This window comes from Phytophthora sojae (assembly GCF_000149755.1).
Source record: "Phytophthora sojae unplaced genomic scaffold PHYSOscaffold_13, whole genome shotgun sequence".
Lineage (NCBI taxonomy): Eukaryota > Oomycota > Peronosporomycetes > Peronosporales > Peronosporaceae > Phytophthora > Phytophthora sojae.
The window spans coordinates 2014879-2039233 of NW_009258127.1; the positions used below are offsets into that span (position 1 = coordinate 2014879).

General features: G+C 53.9%; 6 protein-coding genes across 6 annotated transcripts in view; 3 read left to right on the forward strand and 3 right to left on the reverse strand.

Moving 5' to 3' along the window:
* Positions 1 to 3065: 3065 nt before the first annotated feature.
* On the forward strand, positions 3066 to 4897 carry PHYSODRAFT_252529 (hypothetical protein; the record flags this gene model as incomplete). The annotated part of the gene is made up of 6 exons (XM_009539638.1): positions 3066 to 3388; positions 3492 to 3851; positions 3917 to 4109; positions 4174 to 4273; positions 4348 to 4575; positions 4656 to 4897. The coding sequence occupies 6 exons, from the start codon at positions 3066 to 3068 to the stop codon at positions 4895 to 4897; spliced, it is 1446 nt and encodes a 481-aa protein (XP_009537933.1).
* A 2135-nt stretch (positions 4898 to 7032) lies between these two features.
* On the reverse strand, positions 7033 to 7488 carry PHYSODRAFT_259339 (hypothetical protein; the record flags this gene model as incomplete). The annotated part of the gene is made up of 1 exon (XM_009539639.1): positions 7033 to 7488. A coding segment is annotated over one exon (456 nt), but the record flags the coding sequence as incomplete, so codon positions are not given.
* A 9538-nt stretch (positions 7489 to 17026) lies between these two features.
* On the forward strand, positions 17027 to 17522 carry PHYSODRAFT_252519 (hypothetical protein; the record flags this gene model as incomplete). Its single annotated transcript, XM_009539640.1, has 2 exons — positions 17027 to 17124; positions 17150 to 17522. The coding sequence occupies 2 exons, from the start codon at positions 17027 to 17029 to the stop codon at positions 17520 to 17522; spliced, it is 471 nt and encodes a 156-aa protein (XP_009537935.1).
* Positions 17523 to 18241: 719 nt separating this feature from the next.
* On the reverse strand, positions 18242 to 18751 carry PHYSODRAFT_386699 (hypothetical protein; the record flags this gene model as incomplete). Its single annotated transcript, XM_009539641.1, has 2 exons — positions 18242 to 18530; positions 18579 to 18751. Coding segments are annotated over 2 exons (462 nt in total), but the record flags the coding sequence as incomplete, so codon positions are not given.
* Positions 18752 to 19612: 861 nt separating this feature from the next.
* Positions 19613 to 20747, reverse strand: PHYSODRAFT_307127 (hypothetical protein; the record flags this gene model as incomplete). The annotated part of the gene is made up of 2 exons (XM_009539642.1): positions 19613 to 20005; positions 20202 to 20747. The coding sequence occupies 2 exons, from the start codon at positions 20745 to 20747 to the stop codon at positions 19613 to 19615; spliced, it is 939 nt and encodes a 312-aa protein (XP_009537937.1).
* A 1597-nt stretch (positions 20748 to 22344) lies between these two features.
* PHYSODRAFT_356116 (hypothetical protein) overlaps positions 22345 to 24355 on the forward strand; it is a 3735-nt gene continuing 1724 nt past the window's right edge. Inside the window, exon 1 of the mRNA XM_009539643.1 lies at positions 22345 to 24355. This exon is cut by the window's right edge and continues 1724 nt beyond it. The gene's annotated coding sequence lies outside the window, so the exon portion shown is untranslated.

The following is a 24355-nucleotide window of genomic DNA, read 5'->3' on the forward strand; positions in this document are numbered from 1 at the left end:
GGCGGCGTTTGTAGGCGACGGGAACTACGTGGGCGATGGCGGGGAGCTACTGCAGCGTTTGTGGTACGGAGCGGGAGTGTGTATGTTGATAGAGGTGACATTGTTTAATTGGCTTGCTTGTTGTCTGTGGATGGAGTAGGGACTTCGCGCCGTGGAAGGTGATCCGGAGCTGTCCTGGTCGATACATTATCAAGCACAAGAAGCAAGCGCCGTTCTTGGTGAACGGAGACTGCCATTGACTTCGTCCGGAAAGCATTGGCCAGTTCTGATGGCGAGGTGCCTCCTACTTTCGTTGTGAGTCCACGATGCGTTGACCGAGTCAAAGTTGTGGTGTTCGGGGGGGGGGGGGGAGGAAGTGGCGGCGGCGTTATCACCTACTGCAAACAAGAATCGGAGGAAGGACAAGATGGAGCGGCTGTCTACGTCCACACGCTCAACACGGCGTCGGGGCTGCGCAGAAAGCTTGGAGGCTTGCAGATCGACCACGTCCTGACAACTGAGGCTCGAAATGGTAGACATACTGTAGATAAGCATACTTTTGAGTATTACCAACAGTTATCGTTGGTTGCGGAACTCGGCGAGCGTTTGCTGAAATGTTTGCATGGACTGCTGGGCTTGGAGCACCGCCTGTTGGTCTCTGTAGTTAGCTAGCTGCGCGATTTTGCGAGCGCGATCGTTAGTCCACTTATTATAAAGCAGACTCTGGGCATGACGAGGTGGTCGATGGTACTCAGCAGGTTGCTGGCCTATAGATGAATGTGCAATGATCCAAGAACCATCGGTCGACGCATTCCCGTCTGCTTCGAGTTGTACGCAGGGGTTTGTTGTGCTCGAGCGATCAGCTCGTTCACTAACGCAGTCGAGTCAAAGATCGTCGGCTCTTGGTTGGAGTCCATTCTATTATCTTTGGCACGATTTTCGTCGCTGAAGGATGATGCCGTTGTTGGGTCAAGGAGCTCCTGCAGCTTCGACCCTGGACTCGTTCATCGCTGCAGCCATCTCCGAGGATTTCGCAGCGAATAGCTGCTGCAGTTGTCGTAATTCTTCCTCTTCTTCAGCGTTTTCCCACTAGCACTGCATACCTCCATCTCCCTCAGAGCTGCCCTGAGTTTCACACAAGGAAAACCAGTTAGATGGCAGTACACAGTTTAGCGTTCAACGCGGTACCATACTTCGTGGAAGCGATATTGATCTTGGATATCCCGCGCCTTGCTGCTTGATAGCCTCCAAAGCAGCGACGTTCGAGGGTCTCGATGAAGTTTTAAGGGTGTCCAGTTCGTGCAGAGGCTCTGTTGGTCGGTCTGAATCCTCCATGCAAAAATAGGCGCTCATGCGGCGAGTTGGCCGCATGCAGCGAAGTCGCCGCACGAGAGTGAGTAGGGGTTGCACGCCGCAGCACCAATCAGAGTGCTCTTATTAACTCACCTACTGGTACAGTACCCTATCAGACAACAGCCGACAAGACGTCAATTTGACTCCTTGACTGCCAAAGAAGTCAACCTTGTATTTTAGCTTCTACTCGAGGTGTTCGGGCCGCTGGTGCTAGCGGACGCCAACACAAAGGGGGCCCGCTACTCTATCCGGCCTACACGATTTCGTGTTATTATTGAGTGCATCGTACAGAACGTGTAATGTTACATCTATTTCGAAGTAGATACATGTTGCAGGTAGTGGAAACTACCTTTAGATGTAGAACCCCCACCGCCGGGAAGCGTGTACTACGTCTACCTGCTCTTTAGCAGGCGTAGATCAACATGCACTAGCGTATCGCCCTACGTGTGGAAGTTATGTATCAGCCAATATACATGTAGTCATAACATGCATCGGTTGACGGAGTCGTGTGCGTGAGAGTTAAATGTTATCGTGTACCGTGAGATAAAAACTAATAGCTGCGACTGCTGCCGACAGTTACCAGCACGTGCATACCATATATAGGGGCCAAACAATTCGGCTGCAGTGCCTATGAAGATGATTGTTGTTATGCATTCGAGACCTTGCTAACTTTACTTGATTTATGATGACAAACAGCCCATATCCACAGCCAACCATGATGTTTGGGCTTTCAAGCAAGCTAACGTATACCTCCATGCCCGCACGATATCGACGAAGGCGTGCTGAGGCGAAAGGCACGGTTAGGTGGCATCAGTAGAGCTTTTTATTTGAGTCAACAGAGGTTTAGCACTAAAATAAAATGTATGTCGAAAAACTTGTTGTGTTTCTGCATATTGCAAACATCTTCAGCAAAAACCTGGCGCAGACAACAATAAGGAAAGCGATACAAAAAGAGCTACTACGCTGGTCAACCAGCAGTGTGAAGAAAAACCGTCCACCTACAGCGATATGGTGGAGCTACTCAATGAGTGGATCGTCAACTTATGCTACAGAAGCTACTTGTAAGTTAACCCCACCAGTATAATGAAGAAATATAAGTGCGTAATCTTTTGCTGCACAAAGCAAAATAGATTCCTTTAGCGTAGAGCGCGTGTAGCTTCAAAATCGATGGCCGCTATAGAAATGTTTAACGAGTTTCCGTTTTCATTACAGTTTTTGTGAGTTGCCTTGCATTCTTGCTGTTTGGTTTTAATCTACTGGTACGTCGGATACCTATTTAGCATTAATCCACTACAGGCGTACAAGTACTTGTTCATATATTGTTTTCAGTTGGTATATGAGCTAGCATCGAGAAATACGAGTCTTCGGCAAAACTCATCATACTTCGCGTTGCTGCTTTTGGTATGTTTGAGTTCGAATTGGCCGATGTCATCTGGAAGCTCATGCGGGTAGGGTGCACAATGCGGCCGTACGAGCGTTCTCAACCGATGCGGCCGCATGCAGCCGCATTGTACAAAACTCTGCGATGCGGTGCGGCCGCATGCGGCCGGTTGAGAACGGGCCTAAGAGCGCATGAGCTGAGCTCGCTCTCCCACCTGACCGCTCTTCATTCTCCACTTTGCTGCTCGCCGTGGACGAGAAGCGACCGGACTCCCCACTGACAAGCCCTGCACAGGTCGACTCAGTACTTACAGCCCCTCACCTCACCTCACTCCAGTCCAACCTCATCAACAATGGCCTTCGGTTCCCGTATCCGCGGCCTCTGCGCCGCCGCCGCACTCGCCACCGCTGTCGTCGTGTCCCCGGCCGATGCGTGGGTTGCCCCCATTATCACCAAGGGCAACAAGTTCTTCAACTCGGAGACCGGCATGGAGTTCCGCATGGCGTACTACCCGCGCCCCAACAGCGGCGAGATGGCCGACGTGAGCAACTACGACTGGGCCGCCGACGAGCACGAGGCCGTGTGGAAGCCCCACCTCGAGGTCATGAAGGACCTCGGCGTCAATACCATCCGACTGTACTCGGTGGACCCCAGCAAGTCCCACGACAAGTTCATGTGCGCGTGCTCCTAAGCGGGCATCTACATGCTCGTGGGCATGACCGCTCCGTGAGTACTTAGAATTTAGGTGTTGCTGTAGTTTCTTGAAATTTACTAACAGTGTTCTGCTGGCAGGTGCGAGAACTGCTCGGTGCTCGACTTCAAGCCGCCCAAGTGCTACCCGGACGACCTGTTCACGCGCGCAGATGGTCTACAACGCCTTCGCGGTGTACGACAACACGCTCGGCTTCAGTGTCGGTAACGAGAACAACCTCCAGGTGAAGAACGGCGCCGCTGGCACGACCACGGCTCCGTGTGTCAAGGCCTTCCTGCGTGACACGCGCAGTTACGCTGCGAGCTGCTCGGGCTCCGTGCGTCAGGTGCCGATCGGCCTGGACATTGCCGACATCCCTCCTCGTGAGCAGTGGATCTCGTACTACGACTGCGCCATTGACGATGACGAGAACACCCGTGCCGAATGGTACGAACTGCCCGCTACGAGAGAGCTGGTTGCACTTACTAACCGTCTCTTGTGCTCCACAACAGGATGGGCTTCAACCCGTACGTCGAGGGTGACCCCGCCACGCACCTGGAGTACTCGCAGTCGACGGGCCTCAAGAAGCTCATGTCCGAGTACGCCGAGGTCGGCTACGCTCACCCGTTCATGTTCGGCGAGTTCGGATGCAACAAGGGCAAGAACACTGTTGAGGGCTACGAGAACCAGCGCTCGTTCCTCGATGTAAGTGCCAAAGGACTGTGAAGATGTTGATAAGGATCGGTTGCTGACGAATTGGTGTGTGCAGGCCAAGTGGATGAACGAGGAGAAGGAGATGACGGACGAGATCGTGGGCGGCAACGTCTTCGAGTTCACGACGGAGATTGCTAACCTGGTCGAGAGCAAGAGTGCGTCCTGTTTCAGTAGTTGATGTTTCATCCAACCTTTTACTAACGGTTGATCTGTATTTGACCCCTTTCAGCCCTCACCAAGACCGGCGACGCGGGCAAGTACGGCGTTGGCTACTTCATGCCGGAAGACTGCGACAACGAGCTCACCGAGTGCGTCTTCACGCCCTACCCGGACTACGACAACCTGAAGAAGGCGTACACGACCACCACCGTCGAGCACGACAGCTACACGCCTACGCGCACCGCCATCCTGGAGTGCTCGAAGAACATTTCGAGCGAGCTGCCACCTACGCCCAAGGGTAAGCTATCTCCGCCAACTCGTGTGACCGCAGCTTTGGGCTTGAGAACTCACCCTATCAATCCTGTGCATTGTTTGCAGTCCCCGTTCTGGAGTGCACCATCACGCAGCCCGTTTGCAACGGCATCAAGGGCAACAGCTACGAGCACCACTCCACGGGCGCCGCCGTCGGTGAGAAGCGAACGCCCACGAACGAGGAGAGCAGCAGCGCGTCCATTACGGACGCCACCACGGGAAGCAGCGGCGCCAGTGCCACGGTGTCTGCCGCGGCGTTCGTTCTGTCGGTGGCCACGGTGGCGGCCACTGCCATGTCGCTCTTCTAGAGCGTCAATTAGATCGGCCATTGCACGGTATTCACGTGCGAAGGCTCCTTGTAATGCGCTCCTATGGATGCCGTACTCTGTTCTCATGTAATGGTTAAAATGTACATGAATGTGATTGAAAACAATACGTATATGCTGCGTTCATGCTGATCAGAGCTCCTTTTACTGGACGATGTCGCTCCAGCGTCCGAGAAGACCCTTGTACCCCTCTGCATCCCGCACGGACCCGTCGGCATTGAACAGAACGCACGCCATCTTGGGATTTCCTGCGTCACCGTCCACGCCTCGGCAGAAAACGACGCCATCTCCCGGCAACTTGACCATGATGCGGCGGTTGTCGAAGCCGAAGCCGTGTTCATTGCGGATGTTAAACTTGTAATCGCTGCCGTCCACGCCGCCGGAGAGGAACCGATTCGGGTGGTCGCCCACCGTGCGCCAGTAGACGTCCTCATACCAGCCCTTGCGGTATCCTTTGAGGAACACATCGTCGTTGTAGCCCTTGTCACGCACCCGTGCGCCCGACTTGTTGATGACTGCGCCGTGGTGCGTCGACAGCTCCTGAGGCACCAGTTGCGCCGACGGGTAGTACCGAAGGATGACAAACTTCTTGTCGGCCGAGAAGCGGTTGCGACAGAGCCTGGAAAATGACCGACAATGTAAGGGTTAGTTAGCTGTGCATCACCGTCAATAGATCAAACTGCGATGGCTTACCTCAACGTCGAGCATTACAGTCGTTCCGGCCGCAAGCACTTGAGTCGGACCGGTGCACGGTGTGTACACGTCGAATTGGGCGAGGAAACTGGCCTCGCGAGCGCAGTCGGCGATGGAAGGGCCGCTCCAAGCTGACGTGGGGCCGTCTGAAGGCACTGCCAGCACTTTGTGGCCAAGCCGGCGCAGGTTCTCGATGTCTGCGGCATTAAACTGCGTTTGGCGCACGTAGACCACGCCCAACGCCGCGTAGAAGACGCTATTGGCGCGCAAAGTCAAACCGACCGTGGTCGCCGTGTTTGAACACACGATGAATCTCTTTTGGCCGATCACAAGCCGCTTCAAACCCGCGTTCTCCGGCGTGTCAGGAGGTGAAAGTTAGGCGACAGCAACGTGCGGTGGAACGAGCTCAGTTGGTGCTGTTGCAGCCAGGAAGACTCGGTAGCCGAGTCGATCCGCCGTGTCCAAAGTCGCTCCTCCCACCACTTGAACAGCATCACTGCCCACAAGGTACGAGTCGTCGTCGGTGCGGAGCACCAAGACCGACTTGGGGTCTGCGTTCTTGAGCTCGGCTTTGGCTTTGGACTCAACGAAAACACAGTCCGCTTCAAACAGCTTCATCCGCGGTGCGAGGCATGCCGACACAGTAGCCGACGACGCCCCGCGTTCGTACACTGCTAGGTGGGCTCCAGTGTTTGTCCACTCAAGTCTCTGCACGCCTGCGTTCCCGCTCGACTCGATGAACATCGAGGTCGTTTCATCCGCCACCATCTTATCACCGTCAGAGGCAACGCACCGCACGAAGACCTGCAAGTTTACCAAGCCAAAGAGCGAGTCAGCATAGTCATGGAGCCTACAAACGCGACCAGCGTGTTCGCACCTCTTACTTGTCGAAAGGCTTCCACTGGCTTTGGTCGGCGCGTGGGTTAACCAGTGCGCGGTAGCATCCTCGACCGGAAAACACCCTCACGGAGGATAAACGCCGACGTCGCATTGACCTCTTCAAGCGTGAAAACCTGTCGGTATACCGCAGTCGGAGCGCTGGAAAAGCGCCAGCCGCATCGCGCGACACACGACGCCAGGTTGGCGGACCGCACGCGTTTGGGCGGGATATCCACGCGGATGAACTTGTCGGCGCGCTTGAGTGGTTCTGGCTGGACGTCGCCGACTACTTCGTACACTGCTGCCTCGAAGTCGCTCGAGGTCACAGCAGTGTCAGACGCAAGCTGCTTCCTCGCCACACTGGCGATCACGTCTTGAACTCCACGCACAGACAGCAGTTCGTGACCAACAGAGACAACAGAGTCCCAATCTACGCGCTGGACGCCGAGTTGCGGCACGCGCTCGCGACAGAGCTTGGGGAAGAGCAGCGTGAGGTCGGACGCGGACGGCAGCGGAATGTGGATGCGCTCCATGCGGCTCAAGGCTGCGGGGTCGACGTTGTCTACGAAGTTGGTCGTCAGGACCACGCGGACTCCGCACAACATGGACGCGGGGTCGATGGTGTCGTCGAAGAGCGTGAGGAAGCACTGACGCAGCGTCGAGTGCCAGCTTTCGCTCGAGTCCTTTAGCTTCGGGCACAAGCTTTCAAACTCGTTGATGACCACGAGCGCTGGCAAGGGCTTGACCCGCGCAGCGCGCTCGAAGTACGCGCGGACCTGGGACTCGGTTCCACCGAGTCGGTGGCTCAGCACGTCGTGCGTCTTGATCTCCACGACCTCGCGCTGCAGTTCGGCGGCGATGCACGTCGCCAAAAAGCTCTTGCCCGTACCAGGCGGGCCCTCTAGCAGCAGCGGTTTGACGGGCACGTCGGGCGTTGTTTCACTCAGCCGAATGGCCTGCATGATGCGTTCGCGAGGCTCGTTCATCCCCACGATTTTATCCAGCTTGCCGGCCCGTCCGACTTGCGCTCTGTCAGCCCCGGCAGTGTTGGTGTCGGCGTCCAGATCCACGCCGTTCTTGATGAAGAAGGTCTTGAGCGCCGAGGCCAGCGCCGGGTGCATGTGCTCGCAGCACTCGAGGGGCCGTCGGTCGTTAGCGTTGCGGCGCCGCATCTCGCGCGCGAACACGGGCGTGGGCAGGAACGCCATGATTATACTGAAGAAGTCCTGGTCGCCCACGGATCAGTGACTTCGCCGTAAAGCGCCGCAAACACGCCCATGATGAAGATCGACGCTACACAGAAGGAGCCGGGGTACGCGACGGCCCAATCGTTCAGGACCACAGCAGGCAGCACGCCTAGAATTCCACCAGGTCCTGCGAAGCCGTGAATGATCCCCACGAGGAGAGCCATTATGTGCAATGAATGATGTGAGCGTTTGCCAACGGAGCCACATCGGGTACGTAGAGCCACAAGACCTACCTTTTGTGTCGCAGGGTTTTCGAAGCTCATACTCCGACATCAAGTCCAGCTGTGCGGGTGCAGCTTTGAAGCCTTATCTCGCGGGGATACCGCCGTTCCTGTGGCGTCCGCAGCACTCGAAGCCCCGTCCTCTTTAATCTGCAAGTGGAACGGCGAAGACGGCGACGCTGCTTCCATATTCTGCTCCTGTACGTCATTGGCATTGCAGAATCTGCGGCACCCGACACTCGTCGCTGCGAGAGCGGCATGAGCTCCACCAAATTGGTCGGCGTGGCGCCAGTGCTGCTCCGACTCGCGCGGTTGCTCTCAGCTCGCCCGCTTTCCGCGCTCACGACCGACTACACGGCCTCCTTCAGCTGCGTCTGGTACTTCTCCCGCACGTGAACCGCCGCCCAAATGCCCAGCGCGGTCATAAAGAAGCCCACGGCGTAGTTGAGGTAGCCGCCCACGGCGTCCAAGTCCACCGTCTGCCCCGCAGCGAAGAAGATGAGCGCAATGACCACGAGCCCGATCGAGTGGCCGCAGCTCCAGCGAATGCCCAGAGCGAACGCCCGCCACGAAGAGCCCGTCGTCATTGCTGCTTGAGCGCTCAAGTGGTCGGGACCTGCGCCAAGTGAGACCATATGCACGAGATTTTAATCTCCCAGATCAAGATTAAAATTGATCAGCTGCGCTGTATCACATAACTAACTCACCTGTGCGCCCGTGGAGATTATCTTGCTCAGCGACGCGCCCGAGAGGCTGCTGTGCTCCTCACTCAGCCACCGACCCGCAGTAGCAAGCTTAGCAGTAGTGTTCACACTTACCCTTACCGGTAAGACTTACCCTGGTTAATTTACGGAAAGTAAGCGGGAACTTTTTTTAGGTTACCGGTGATTGGAGTTAGAGATAATAATATCAGAAGACTCCGGAATAGCGAAGCGTGTGCCCTCCCTCCAATCCTCCGTCCGAACAGTTTGCTCTTTCACTCCTCGTTCTTCGTCTTCCAGTTAAGATATCGCAGTCCGTTGTAGAGGTTCTCTTTAGACATACTCATCCGAACGACTCGACTATCATGCGCGTCTGCGTCCCTGGAAGGTAAAACGCGTTCTTTCTTGGATGCATTCCAACGAGCCACCTACCAAGCTCGACATTGCTATTTACCTGACTCGCATCGGTTCCTCGCAGAAGGGAAAATGCAAGTCTTGCGGGAGTGACTAGTCCAGACAAGTTGATGTATTATAGAGAAGCATACTATCCAGGATAATCGACACTTACTCAGTTACCTGTAAATTTACCTCACTTCCGGGAAGTAAGCGGGAACTAAAATCAACTTACAGGTAAATGGAGAACACTACTTAGCAGTTTAAGAAATTGTCTGGTACATGTAGCTAAAGGGTTAACCCTTACTGCCAAGCTTCGCTTCGCATCCCCCTTCTCGTCCAATGAGAAGGACAGAGACATTTAGTAACAGAAACCAAGGCCTTTTCACAGGGTGACCCCAGTTCGTACATGGCAAAACTTCGTTTTTTTAAACGAAAGTGCTGCGCACGCATAGTATTGATCGTGTGAGGCAGCACTGGCTGCACAAAATGTCAAATATAATGTTGTAGAACGATCAATTACTGTCGAGAGAGGCCTCAGAGACGCCGTTTACAACGGCAGCGAAGCGGAGGTCTGCAATGGTCCGCGCGTAGGTATGTCTAAGTAAGAGTTACTACATTTTTACCGACGCCTTGCCCGCCAGAGCGAGGCGACATTGGCAGTGCAAACGAGGAGCTCACCCAGGTGAAGCCCTACCGACCCGAGTATTATAAAATTTCTACCATCCTAGATGCAAAATAGCTAAAAGCTATTCTGGCTACTCACTGTTAGTTAGTTTGGTGATCTTGCTTATAGTCGGATAGGAAACAATACTCTGATTAAATGTTGCAAATTGCAACTTGCAATACCGGTAGTTGATGGTCATCATAACGATAAATCCAGAAAATGTATGCTTTAGACAGCTGCAATCGTAAAAAAAAGCTCAACTAAGGATTAAAATCGTATAATCTATGCATCCCAACAACAAAGTCTCGCCCAAAGAAGCTCTGGAATTCGAGGTGCTCTAAACATTTATTTGTAGCCTCATTCGTGAAGGCAGCAACGGGAAATATGACGCTACATGATATGTGCAGTCGTTAGGAAAAAATAAGTGGTAAGAAGCGAACAAGATATGAAAGCTCCAGCGATTTTGCTCAACATTTCAGTTATGTTGGCGACAGAAATAAAGTGAAAAAAAACGATTATGTGCCGAACGAGGCCCATTCTACATAAAGATTGGCAAAAAAATAAGATAATTTCGGGGAGCATTGATAATGAAACTGGAATTGGAAGAAGCACAAACAGTTGGCGACGGCTTGATCATTTCTACTGGGCTATGTAGGATCGGTCGAAACAGTATTGTGCTGTGTTCATGAGTCTTCGGGAGCACCGCCAATAGATGCACAAGGACGAGGAGAACGTGTGGACACATCCGCCGATGACTCGGAGGATCCGACGGTGACGGGAGAGCCGGCGGCAGCCGGGCTCTGGATATACCAATGGCTGGTCAGGGAGACCTAAGAATACTGAGATCAAGTCAATCGGAGCCCGGGAGTAATCCGTCTGATGAGAGGCACCAACGAGCACAAGGAGAACAAGAAGGAAAGCAGGAGGGGAAGACTAGAGAGTAGTTTGAGAGACGATAACATTTAATCTCACTTCGGTATTTGCCCCATCAACCACAAGCTACAAACCAACAGGTTAACAGCCGCAACAAGCTCAAGCCCTCCCCGACGACCGACATGACGGCGTCCAGCAAGAAGGCCGAAGTCATCCTGGGAAGCGACAATTACTTCCACTGGGAGTTCGCGATGCGTATGACGCTCGCGAGGAAGGGGCTGCTGGCGCACGTTCAAGTGGTGAAGGACCCGACGGAGATGACGGAGGCCTGGATGCTCAACGACATGAAGGCGCTCAGTCTGATCGCTCAAGGCGTGGCTGTGGAACACCACACGAAAATTCGGTCGGCGACGTCGGCTATCCAAGCCTGGAATACTCTACGCGAGTTCTACAACCGGACGACGATGCATAATCGGGTCACGATGACTCGTCGGCTCCACGAGTTCAAGATGGAGGACGGTGCGACGATGGCGAAGCACCTGGACAAGTACGACGAGCTCATCGTGGGCCTCCAGACGCTTGGAGAGCCGCTCGATGACTCCCGACAACTCGTCATCCTGCTGAGCAGCTTGCTGGCGGAGTACGAGTTGATCGCATCCATCGTCGAGAACTCGAAGGACGTGACCCTCATCGAGGTGAAGGAGAAGCTGCTCAAGGAGTACGAGCGACAGGAGAAGAAGGAGACCTCGGAGCGCGCGTTGAAGGCTACCTCGTTCGGAGGTAGGGGCCAGAACGGGAAGTTCGGCAAGGGCGGCAAGGCATTCCGCCGCAAGCGCATCGGCGGTCGAAAGGTCGGTGGCTTCAACTGTGACCAAGTGGACCACATGAAGCGGGACTGCCCGGAAAAAGCAAATGGAGACACCGCCGAAGACTCGGTGTTCGCTGTGGCGGAGAATCCATCAGCGGGTTGGCTGATCGATAGTGGGGCGACGGCTCACATGACGCCTCACCGCGATGATTTGTTCGAGTACAACGAGTCGTCGGCGGACATGTATGTGACAATCGCGGACGGGAAGAAGATCCGCGTGGCAGGGAAAGGGTCGGTTCGCCTAACGGGCATCGACGGCAAGCGCATCAAGATGGTGGAGGTGCTCCACATCCCCGGACTCGACCGGCGACTACTCTCGGTTGGGAGGTTGGCTGAACGCGGCATGAGTGTCGAGTTCCAGCGGAAGTCGTGCGTCATCTGGGACAAGACGAAGGTGATCGCTTCGGGGAAGAAGGTCGGCAAGGCGTACTTGCTGGGCTGCCAGCAGGACATGGCGCACTACACCGAGTACTCGGGAGTCGACAGAAAGTGGGAGCTATGGCACGCTCGTATGGGACACTTGAACGGAGACGCTATGGCGAAGACCCGCGAGGCGACGGACGGAATCCCGACGACTCAACAGCAGACGAAGACCCTGTGCGGAGGATGCATGAAGGGCAAGCAAACGGTCGCACATTTCCCGTCGCGGTCGACGTCGGCGACGACTCGACCGCTGGAACTGGTTCATACGGACGTGATGGGTCCTATGAAGACGAAGTCCAAGGGCGGAGCGAGGTATGTGCTCACCTTTGTCGACGACTACTCGCGACACGTCGTGGCGTACTTCTTGACCAAGAAGAGCGAGGTCGTGGCCAAGTTCAAGTCGTTCATGAAGCTGTACGAGAACCAGTGGGGGCAGCGCATTAAATGCCTGCGCTCGGACAACGGCACTGAGTTCGTGAACACGCCGATGACTGAGATCTGCCGGTGAATGGGATTATGCATCAGAAGACGGTCCCGTATAGCCTCCAGCAGAATGGCGTGGCGGAGCGGATGAACCGCACGATCAGGGAGAAGACTCGAAGCATGCTACACTACAAGGGCGTGGCTTCGATATGGTGGGCAGAGGCGGTCAGCACTGCTGTCTACCTGATCAACCGGTCGACGAACAGCATGCACCCGACCAAGACTCCGTACGAGTTGACGTTCAAGTCGAAGCCTCGGCTGGACCATCTTCGAGGGTCGATTGGTTACGCCCATGTCGACAAGTCGCGACGCACTAAGTTGGAGCCGAAGAGCTTCAAATGTATGTTTCTTGGGTACGCCGACGACTCAAAAAGCTACCGAGTGTACGACTTGGAGTCGAACAAGGTGAAGGTGTCCAGGTCGGTGAAGCTGGACGAGCGCGAGGTGAACGGCATCTACGACACGTCGCCCAGCGAGAACTCGCCTATCATTCAGTCGACGGAAGATGTCGACGATGAAGTGGCGCTGCACGAGGAGATGCAACGACCTGCCGCCGACGAGCCGATGGAATCGGTGGAAGAGACCGTCGAGGGCGCGGAAATGCATGAGGCGGAGACGCCGGAGCCATCCATGCAGGAGCTGACCACGTACCGACGACTCGCGAGACCGGTATTTAATGATGATATGGTCTTCCATCCGGAGCCGGAACGGACCCAGCGTGCCCGAGAACCGGTACTACTACTTGGAGATAGTTCCGCAGACGGTGAGGAGCCGAAAGAAGATGGTCCCGATGACTCGGACAACGACGATCACTTCTGGCCACCGTCTCCGAAGCGACCCAGGGTGGAAGAAAACAGCCTATTGGCTGAGGCGGTGCTGGCCTACGACGCAGACGTCGGCGATGCCAATGACGCACCCACCACGTATCAGCAGGCCATACAGAGTGACGAGTCGTCGGAGTGAGTGAAGGCAATGAACGCGGAGCTCAAGGCACACGCGGACAACGGATCATGGACGCTGGTCCGTCGGACACCGAGTGCTCGACCGATCGGTTGTCGCTGGGTGTTCGCAAAGAAACGCGACGAGCACGGCCGAGTCATCAGGTATAAGGCCCGCCTGGTGGCGAAAGGGTTTAAGCAGAAGTTTGGCGTGGACTTCTTCGAGACGTACTCGCCCGTGGCCAACATGAACTCGATCCGAGTGGTGTTGTCGGTTGTGGTGGCCGAGGCGTACATCACCGAGCAGCTGGATGCGGACACCGCCTTTCTCAACAGCGGGCTGGTGGAGCGCGTCTACATGGAGGTGCCCTACGGAATCATCAACGCGAAGAACATGATGTGTCGGCTGCAGAAGGCGATCTATGGTCTGAAGCAGGCGGCAAATGCCTGGCATAAGACCATCCACCGAGTCTTCGGGGGCATCGGATTTCGGAGCTGCGGTGGCGACCAGTGCGTATACGTCAAGGGCGAGAAGGGCAGGTTCGTATATGTCTGCCTGTACGTGGACGACATGATCATCGCGGCCAAGACGAGCAACGAGATCCAGGAAGTCAACGTGGCGCTCAAGAATGCGGTTAAGATGAAGGAGTTGGGCGAAGCCAAGTTTATACTTGGTATGGAGATCGACCATGACTCATCGGCGAAGACTCTCATGATCAAGCAGACTCGATACATTGATGATGTGGTGAAGCGGTTCAACCAGCAGGACGCCAAGGTGGTGGTGAACCCGTGCGAGTCGGGCATGAAGTTGTCGAAGACTCCGTCGCCGACGACTCAGAAGGAACGCGAGGAAATGCAGGCGAAGTCCTACCGAGCACTCATTGGCTGTTTGTTGTACATTACAACTTGCACCAGACCTGATGTGGCGTACATCGTGACCCAGTTGTCGCGCTTCCTTGAGAACCCCGGGCAGCAGCACTGGAAGGCTGCCATCCGCGTGCTCAGGTACCTGAAGAGCACCCAAGACATCGGCATCGCCTACAATGGGAACGCGAAGAAGGTCGAGGTGGCGGCGTACACCGACGCCGACTGGGGCAGCAATCTCGACGACCGACGCTCGGTGTCGGGCATCATGGTGATGATTAGCGGGGCGCCGGTGGTCTTCAAGTCGAAGTACCAGCGCACGGTGGCGCTCAGCTCGGCGGAGGCTGAGTACATGGCGCTGAGCCTGTGCACGCAGGAGGTGCTGTGGACCCGCGCCATGCTCAAGGACATGGGTCACGAGCAAGTGGGAGCTACCCAAGTATGGGAGGACAACCAGGGCGCGATCGCCCTCGCAAGCAACGCTGGGTACAACGCGAGGACCAAGCACGTGGACATCAAGCATCACTTCATCCGCGAGAATGTGTCCCGAGGACTCATCGTCGTCAACTACGTGCCGACGGAGGACCAGCTCGCGGACATGCTTACCAAGGCGTTGGGGACGAAGAGGCTCAAGTACCTGATCAGCGCAAGCGAAATCGTCGGGACGGTCGTGCAGCATTAGCGGCGAGTGGGAGTGTTCATGAGTCTTCGGAAGCACCGCCAATAGATGCACATGGACGAGGAGAACGTGTGGACACATCCGCCGATGACTCGGAGGATCCGACGGCGACGGGAGAGCCGGCGGCAGCCGGGCTCTGGATATACCAATGGCTGGTCAGGGAGACCTAAGAATACTGAGATCAAGTCAATCGGAACCCGGGAGTAATCCGTCTGATGAGAGGCACCAACGAGCACAAGGAGAACAAGAAGGAAAGCAGGAGGGGAAGACTAGAGAGTAGTTTGAGAGACGATAACATTTAATCTCACTTCGGAATTTGCTCCCTCAATCACAAGCTACAAACCAACATGCTGGTTTCCGCTGTGTAAAAGTTGTTGTGGAGCGTGACATCCTACACTACCACCGGTAATATAGAAGGACGAACATTAAATGCAGTAAAGTATCGTGGCCCGTTGCTTTATGTTTAATGTTTGCCTAAAGAGCAACATAAAACGATGTTACAACACTCATAGGGTAGATGCAACAGCCAAATAGTTACAACCGGATATTGTGAAATGATTGCCACTCAAAATCTCGTATGAGTACCATGTAGTTCGAACGATGCTGACCTACCCGGGCGTCATCACTTACTTGGACAACAACAGTAACGAGGGTGCGCGATGTTGTAATTTTGAGCGGTAAACAAGGTTGTTAAAGCTAAAATCATGCTCAAGGAATTACCCGAGCATGGTATCCAGCAATTTAGGCGAAGGTGTTCGAGTCGACGAGAGCATTCAGGTATGTAGAGTTCACCTGTCCTCATCGTGAGGAAAAGTTCAAGTATAAATGCAGCGCTGTGAGGTTGAAAGTGTAGTGACACTTTAGAAATGTTGGTTGAACTATCGGTACATAAGTTTTCCACAAATGTTGCAATGGACTACCACGCTCGTACTCTTGTTAAAATGAACAATTAAACATATTCTATGGCTTTGTAATATACTGCCTTGTTTAGTTTATGACCAACGTTTTGGATTTTATATTTTCCGTGCTGAACTAATGCATGGTATCTAAAGCCTGCGGGAATGACACCAATACTAATGCATGCACTGGCATACTCGCGGTAGGCTTTCATGCATGCTTGAAGTTGACGTTGAATGGTAGCGCAGGTCGAGTGAGGGGTTGCGACCATGATTGAAGTTGACGTTGCATGTCACTATTGTAGAGATTCAACGTCATTCTAGCGGGGTTTATAGACGCGTGACACCCCCTCAAAACACAGTTCTTACGAACTGCGAACTACAACTAGATAGTTGTGCTTTCTCAATATCTTGATTTTTTATTGGGCTATCCTGGGATGGGGTGGCCGCCTTTGCACAGGCCTCGCTCCTCGCAAAAGGCCCCCAGAATAATGGCATTTGAGCGCGTTGTAGGCACCCTTAGCGAACATGGAGACCACCTACTAGTGCGTAAGGATCTCTACTTTAAGGGAGACATGGATGTACCGGCTGGTAAGGTGCCATGGCGGAGCTACAGCGCTACAAGTCTCGGCACTCCTTGATGGGATTTGGGCATGTTTTGACCGACCTCTGCCCTTTCTTTGCTTGCTCCGACTGAGAAAGCCACACTCGAATGAGAAGGTGCTATTTTATTGTATTGTATTGTAAACGTTAGTGCGCCTTACGCTTTAGGGAAGAAGTGATCTACACTCTCCAAGCGTGGTCTGCACCACTAACCCCAATAGTGGGCGGCCACTAATTGAGCTCCTACTGTCTTCTCCGGCACGATCAGCATACGTCGGCACTCGTAGGCCTTTCAACGTTAGCTGTTATCTGACTTGCCAACAACAGTCGTTATCTGGCTGTTAGCGAAGCGATAGCGACAGATAACGACAAATCGCCTCTGATTGGTGATAAATTCATTTTTTTCATTAGCTAAGATCATACAAATATCTGCTGCTGATTGGATATAAAGGTTGGTGTCGATAGTGCAGTCACCGTAGACTCTACGGCGAAGAGCTGCGCAAAGTGGCCAAGGCCGTATCGGCGGCCGATATCAGTACGGCGCTGCTCAAGCTATTGGACTAGGATTTCTTCCTCTTGACGGGCGTCTTCTCCGCGTGCGTGGCGCAGCTCGTGTCCTACCAGGGCGGGGGTGACCAGAATTGGCATGCTGCGGACGCTATGTAGCTACTAAGTACCTCGGCATGATCAATGTGAGTCTCGTGCCCACCGTGAACGCCGCTGCCGCCGCAAAGAATACGACGGAGAAGCAGCAGCAGCAGCTAAAGACGGAGGAGGTCCAGTATCAAGAACTTGTGGTCCTCCAGAAGCAACAAGTCCCCTGAGAACAACGTCGAGCCCAAGCTCACGCCCGCGCAGACGGACTTGTTGACGCCCACCAAACGGCACCCCATTGACCTCGAATCGGTGGACGTGGAGGTTACTGGGATGACGAAGGTGTTCGAGGAGGACAGCCAGAAGGAGAAGCAGGAGCAGTTGCAGAAGCTGCCGCTGGACGAAGACTTGGCAGCAGCGACGACGAGAGGAAGCCAGCTCTCGGCTTCCCCATCATTCGAGTCGTTGTGGCACCCCACGGTGCAGTTCGGCATCATTGTGGCGGTGGTGCTGGACTTCGCAAACTGCAGCTTCTCCAACATCGGGAGTCCTAGAGCGTCGGGCGGCGGACGTGACAACACGTAACAACATGCAGCGGGCAAGGGAGCTAAGACGCTTTAAATGAACAAGCAATGATCAACTACGGGGAAGAGGTCGTGCATTAGAGTGCTAAGCGAAGCGGGTGCAGTAAAAGCCAATCTGACAGTACAATACTCCGATCATGAGTGTCAAATATATTTGCAATGTGAAACATCAGCTATTTCAATGCTATACACTAGGGTCAACTACCCATCAACATCACCGCCGTCTCCTCCTCCATTGTCGTTGTTTCCTTCTTCGTCGTCGTCGTCGTCTTCTTCTTCGGAACTGCTATCAATGTTGTCATCGTCCTCTTCATAATTTTCACTGACGAACAACGTGTCGCGAATGATCTCAGGGTCCAACGAGCATCGCTTCGAGGTAACTACATTCCCACTCTTGGAGAACGCACGCTCCGATGGCACAGAAGTTGCAATACATCCTAACTATTTCCGAGCTAGGGCCTCCACGATCGGGTACTTCCCTCGCCGCGTTGACCACCACTGTAGAGCATCAGTAGTCACTCGAGTTCCATGTGCATCGCCCAGGTACTGTCGAACCTGAGAGTCGCACTTATCTTTCAGCTTATCATCCGCCACGGTGGGCGCTTCCTCCACATACTGCTCCGTCCCTCCGCTGAACACTTCTGTAAGCCAAGCTACATTCTTTTTTGCAGCCGATGGCGGTCGCGAGGAATCCTTCGCCACCCTCGTGTCTTCTTCACTGGTGGATTGGGTGGCTCTCATATCATTTCCCATCTCAAACACAGCCGCTTTGAGGTGAGCAATAGCCGTTTTAGCCTCTTCGTGGTTTAGATGCTTGAGCTCCGCCGATCTTGGATCCAGTGCTGAAATCCACAACAGCTCCATAGGTAGTTTCTTCTTGAACCTTTCTGTGAAAAGCGTGACGTACGTACGCCGAACGGACTGCATCAACGTCTTCACTCGCGGAACGAACGCTTCATTGCCGACGGAACGCATGATCGCCTCGAACATTTCTTCGTCTTTGATCTTCCTTTCGATTGTGCGGAGAACGGGTACAGCCATAACCAGTGTGGGGTACTTCTCCCCACCTAAACCGTCGGTTGGTTCAGCGAATGGTTCAAGCAAGACAACTAAACATCGGATGACAAGCCAATGTTCAGCTGTTGGTTGTTTAAATTTTGCGTCTGAAAACTCACGCGTCCTAGCGACGTGTCCAAAAAAATCGTCAAGAGCAGTTCGAAGTTCCAGCATGCGCAGTAGCATGGCATGCGTGCTATTCCAACCCGTGGCACAATCGGTTTGAGGAACAAGCACTCTGGTTTGAAGCCCTCGTAAGCAATCCAATACTTTCACGGAACGGCTGAAAAACACGGCAAGCTTGCGAAATATTTCCACGACGCGACGTAGCTTATCCAAGTCAGCCCGAGTCGCTGCGCACGACCCCTCGATAAACGCCTCAATTTCCTCACAGGCAACTTGCTCAAGGGCAGCATCAATGTCTTCGTCGGATTTGGCAGCAGCCATCATCGCTTTTGAGGTCTTGTCCGATTTCTTCTTGACCATTTCACACCCAACGATGAGATGCAGAGAATGAGCCAAGCACGACATGGAGTCGAGGTTCAACAGCTCGCACGACTTCACTCCATTTGACGCACCGTCCCGAAGAAACTTCACGCACTTTTCAATAGGAAGCCCCCATTCATTCATAATTGCTCGCAACGATTCGGCAATCCGGTATCCATCGTGCTTCCCTGGCAAGTACCGTACCTCGAGCACCCAGCTCCACATACGAAACTCCTCATCCAATTAATGGAGTGTGAAGCAGATGAGCCCAAGCTTACGTTTGGACGTCCAAATGTCGGCTGATGCTAAGAAAAAATGCACTAGACAGCAATCTTCTCCTTGAGAACATCACGAAGCTGGGCAGCAACCACTTCAACTCCAGCACGTGCTTTCCAAGGCTTGATGATTTTGATGCGCTTTTGCAAAGTGTTGAGGTAGCGGGCATACTTGCGAAAGTACTTATCCATCGAAATGGTGAACGGTCTCATCGACTTAGTACAGCGACCGGTTTTCTGAGTGCCCCCACTTCTTGGTGCATCAGCGGCTGGATTAAGTTTGCTTGCGCGCTTTCTCCTCTTCGGCTGCTTTCTTGAGTTCTTTCGGGTGCTTCTTTTTCATGTGCCTGGTGACATAGGCGGTGTTGGACTTCTCGAAAACAATTTCTTCTCCGCACTTGTTGCAGTATGCACACCTAGCATGCTCCGATCGTAGGTCCTTGATATTCATCCCGATATACTCATTTTTGCAGGCGAGCTGAATAAACCGCCAGTGCTCGGGCTTGCGCTTTTTGTGCATTTCGAACAGCACTATTTCGGCACTTGTTGCCGGCGCCGAAGGAGCAGACAGGGTGCTTTCTTGTCCGCGCCGTACAGAGCTTGTTGTCTTGCCGCGGTCTCTGCGTTGCGCCGTGCTTGGCGACTTCCCACTCGAGCTCGTTGCGCGCTGTTGGGTGACTTGCCGCTACGCCTCCTCGGAGCTGCGTTCGGCGACTTGCCGGTTGGAGGGCACCCTCTTTGATCGCTGCTGGGCGACTGCAAACTGCGATTTAGCTGAGAAGTAAGGGGTGGCTTTCCATTGCGCCCTTGCTGCGCGCTATTCGGTGTCTTCGGGCGCTCTTGCTGGGTACCGCTTGGTGTACTTGTGCGGCGACTACGGGTGGCACTGTTAGAACGTGTAGCAATTCGCTTGTTGGAATCCGCCGGAGAGTATACGGCATCTTGAAAGTTGCTGCAGCTCTCGAGTCTCCGATCCGGCGCTTGCGTTGCTCGCAACTCTGGGTGGAGGCTTGCTGCTTGCGTGGCGAGCGCCTAGGAACAACGACACTAAACACCAACGGGCTCCGCGAATCCCCGTGGACTTGATTTAGATTCTTAGAAGCACGATTCTGGTCTTGGACCGATGCTTGATCGTCCAAGTTACTATCGAACCCGATGGTCGCTTCCATGCCGCTGTAGCGGTCTTCTTCGTCTTGGTACGTAAGCCGGGCTCGAATTGGAGGGCTCCGCATGAATGAAGTACTGAATGTACGTCCCACGACAGCTTCCCGATGCCTGCCTTCGCTCTGAATATAGTATGGCGGTGCTAAACCCACGGTAGGTCGCTCGTCTTCTAGCTGGTGGCTTGCTTCATGTGGTGCGCCACCAAGATCCCAAACGAATGATGCCGATGGTCGCCTCGGATCCATAGCAGCCCGACTTCCTTTCAAGATGTGCCGCTCTCAGGATTTCGCGCAATGGTGATCGCCATGCCCCCCACGGCTCAAACGTCGCGGTCAAATAACGGTATCTTTGCGATAGCTTTTAGCGATAACATGAGGTTTTTAACAGTATTCTATAACGACACATCGTAACGTTGAAAGGCCTATACGTCGGCAATGAATGGCTCCCCCTTCGCGGAGACGCGCTAGGCCTTGGTGGCGGCATGTTTGGTGCTTCCGTCACCCGTATCGGTCTTGTAGTCTTGGTTCAGCTAGGTACTCGGGTCACAACTCCTTTCCCCGGCAACTGCTGTCGTGGCCGCAACAAACCACGCAGTCTCAGCCAGCACGGCCTTGTTGTTCGGTCTTGTGTTGTTCCTGCGCATTATGCTGATCCCCTTGAGCACCTTCCCTTGACGATTGGCGGCTGCAGCAGTCCCCCCCCCTCGCGAGCGCTCGCGCCTCGCCGCCGAATCAGCTTCCTGGGCGATGCCGTAGTCATCAACCCACAGGAATTCGGTGGCTGATCACTGAGCGGGCTTGGTTCGGCCGCTACCACCGCCGCGAGTCGTACCCGCGTCGAGCTCTCAGCCCAGAGACACTAGCCTCACATCCTTGTCCGTCTAAGAACTGAGGGCGCCGCGGCGGAGCCGCATTAGCGCCCCCGAGAACGACGCCGCGGCGCCGCTCCCCGGGAGGGCGTCACCCCAACCCGTACCAGGATGTGCTATTTTATTGTGCTTTGCAATGATTCTGGCAATATGAGGCGAGATTTGCTGTATTTATAGCGACCACTTGCTAGATTTACGATAAATCGAGGTGCATATATGGGTGGAGGCCTAGAATTACGCTAAAAGCGCCACAATTGAAAGTGCAATTGTGGCTGTGCAGCTGCAATTCTGTCGGTTTTTATCCACAAGCCCCTACACACACGGCAATTATGCATAAGAGGGTGGATGTGCTGGTGATCCTGGACGGTGCCAATGCATGGCTGCTGACAGGCCCTCCCAAGTCGATATATATATGAGGAGGTGGGTTTATGCATAATTTTAGCAGGTCGTGTATCTTCTTTCACACATATTTAGGAGCAGGCTTTGCCATATTTAGCGTCTAAAATGGTCGGCAAAATAACTGCAAAGCACAATAATAGTAGGTACAGAATTCTGCCCGAATAAGGAACGGGTGTACAACTAATAGCCTCACATATTTAATATTATTTTCCAGTCAATGTGGCGATAGGGGGATGTGCAAGGTACTGCAAGGTACTGAGGTTCTAAGGTGAAAATTCCAGTGCCAATCATCAGCTCTCCACCCTCGTTTGAAAAATGGCGCGTATTTAGCGATCTTACTAGACTTCAAACTACATGTACCGTGGTAGACTCGCACTTTTGCTTTTGCACCTCGCCCCACAAGCCCACCTCCTCCCCCACTCCACCCATGAAGTCCACACCGTCCAAGTGTCTCCGCCTCACTTGGTCTGAGAAAGTGGGCATCCTCGACAAGGCGGCCCGCACACCTGCTCTCTCCTACAGGGGCCTGGCTGAGTGGGCTGCGACGGAGTTCAGCCTCCCGGCCGCCCCAGGCAAGACAACGATATGCAGCATAATCAAGTCAAGTGCAGTCCTGCTGGGGCGGCCGCTGGAGAAGGACCAAGGAATCATTCATTGTATTAAGCGACACATTCTATCCCGCAAGATGATGCAGGCTCTAGACCGGCTTGGTGAAGGGCTAGATAATCCCTACGAGGTCGACCAGTTGACAGCGCTGTTGTGGTGCGAGGATGCCTGGTCAAAGGTTAGTGCTTCGACCATACGCCACTGTTGGAATCATTCCGGACTCGTAGGTAAAGCTGCTCTTCCGTTCATTTTGAAATAACTAAATCAGTACATTGGAAAGTATACTCAACTTAACATCAATTTTATATCCTGCGTCTTTATATATATCAGGCGTTCCTTACTCGGGCAGATTACTGAATTAAAATACGACGTTGCATGCTGCTGATTGCGATCGCCAGCCAATCGAATGGCGGCAGCGCATCAGTAGCCGGTCCAAAAGCGAGCTGACTCTCGGGCCGTTGGCTTCATGTTGAAGTGAAGTGAGTCAAGTGAGACTGTGGGGGACGAATGCAATGCTCTCTGTGGACAGTGCCCTGTTACTCGCCAAAGATGACGCTCATGAGGCCCGTGGCCTGGAAAACGATGCCCACGACAAAGGAGAAGGAGGCCGAGATGAAGCCGACCCGCAGGTCCATCACGAGTGAACTGCCCCCGAGTCGACCGGTCACTTCCCCGTACAGCGCGGCAAAGCCTCCCATTGTGATGATGGAGGCGATGCAGAAGGACCCGAGGTAGGCGGTCGACTTGAGCCAGTTGTTGAGCACCACAGCGGGCAGTACGCCCAGGATGCCGCCCGGGACACCGACCGCCAGAGCTGTGATCTGTCGTCAGCCACCACGACACTTTTTCATTAGCACATGGGACGTGAACGTCGAACCTGCTGCTACTTTAGCCGCACCTTTTGGACCCAGGGGTTCTCGAAGCTCAGGTTGCTGCAGCACTTGGCTCGTGTCTTGTCAGGCTTGCGCGGCTCCGAGTCCACAGACTCAACCACCGACAGTCGGTTCACGTGGTGAGTGTGCTCGTGTCCATCGACGTTTTGGATGAAGAGGTGGAAGGAGGAAGCCGGCGAGCGAGTCACTTGGGTCACCTCTGCGGGGGAAATGGGGGCCAAGTGTCCGAGGGGTCCGCTTGTTGCGGTCAATTCGCCCACGGCAGGGCGGCCGGCAGGCTACCCGTTGGGTGAGCGACTGCAAGGGTCAGGACGCGCCTTCGGAACCCCCCCCCCCCCCGGTCAACAGTAGCCGCTGCCACCGCCGCTCAAGCCTATGAAGACCCCGCGAGTGTTGTGGCCGTACCCGGCAGGGCGGGAGGTATGCCGCCCGCTGGAGTCGCTGCCAGCAACTGCTGTCGTGCGGGCTGCACGATGGCTACCACGTTGCCACATTATTAGTTTAACGTTTATATAATAGAGACGGCGGCAAACAAAAAATTACTTACGAACCTAAGTACGAATCGCGATTTAGTATCTTGCGCACATTTGAGCCCTTGTTTGCATCGAAATGTTGAAAATTCGAGGAGTTGTCGGCACTTGAAAAAACTATCCCCATTTGGGAAGGGTCAAAATCCTACCACGTTTTGAACGATAGTGACTTCAATTCTTTCTCAAAATTTGCTTAGCGTACATTATCAGAAAGCTCTCGTTCAAAGCAATCGCATTAAAGTCTTTTCCGCTTTCTACGAGTAACTTTCACTTTCAAAATTTCGATGTTCGGATATGTACGATTTGTGATTGGTCAACTTTAAAGTCGATTATCTCGATGCGCGTAAGTAACATTTTGTTCGCCGTAGTCTCATATTAAGTGGATATTACTTGATAAGTATAATTTTTTTAACCATTGATGCACGTCTTGGGCTTGCCTAACGCGCTCACATGTAAGCTCATACAGCGGTACCTCACGGGATCGTTGTTGCCATTTTCAACGCACAGGTGTACCTGAATTATGGTACAGGTCCGATAAGGTCGGATTGGGTAAATGA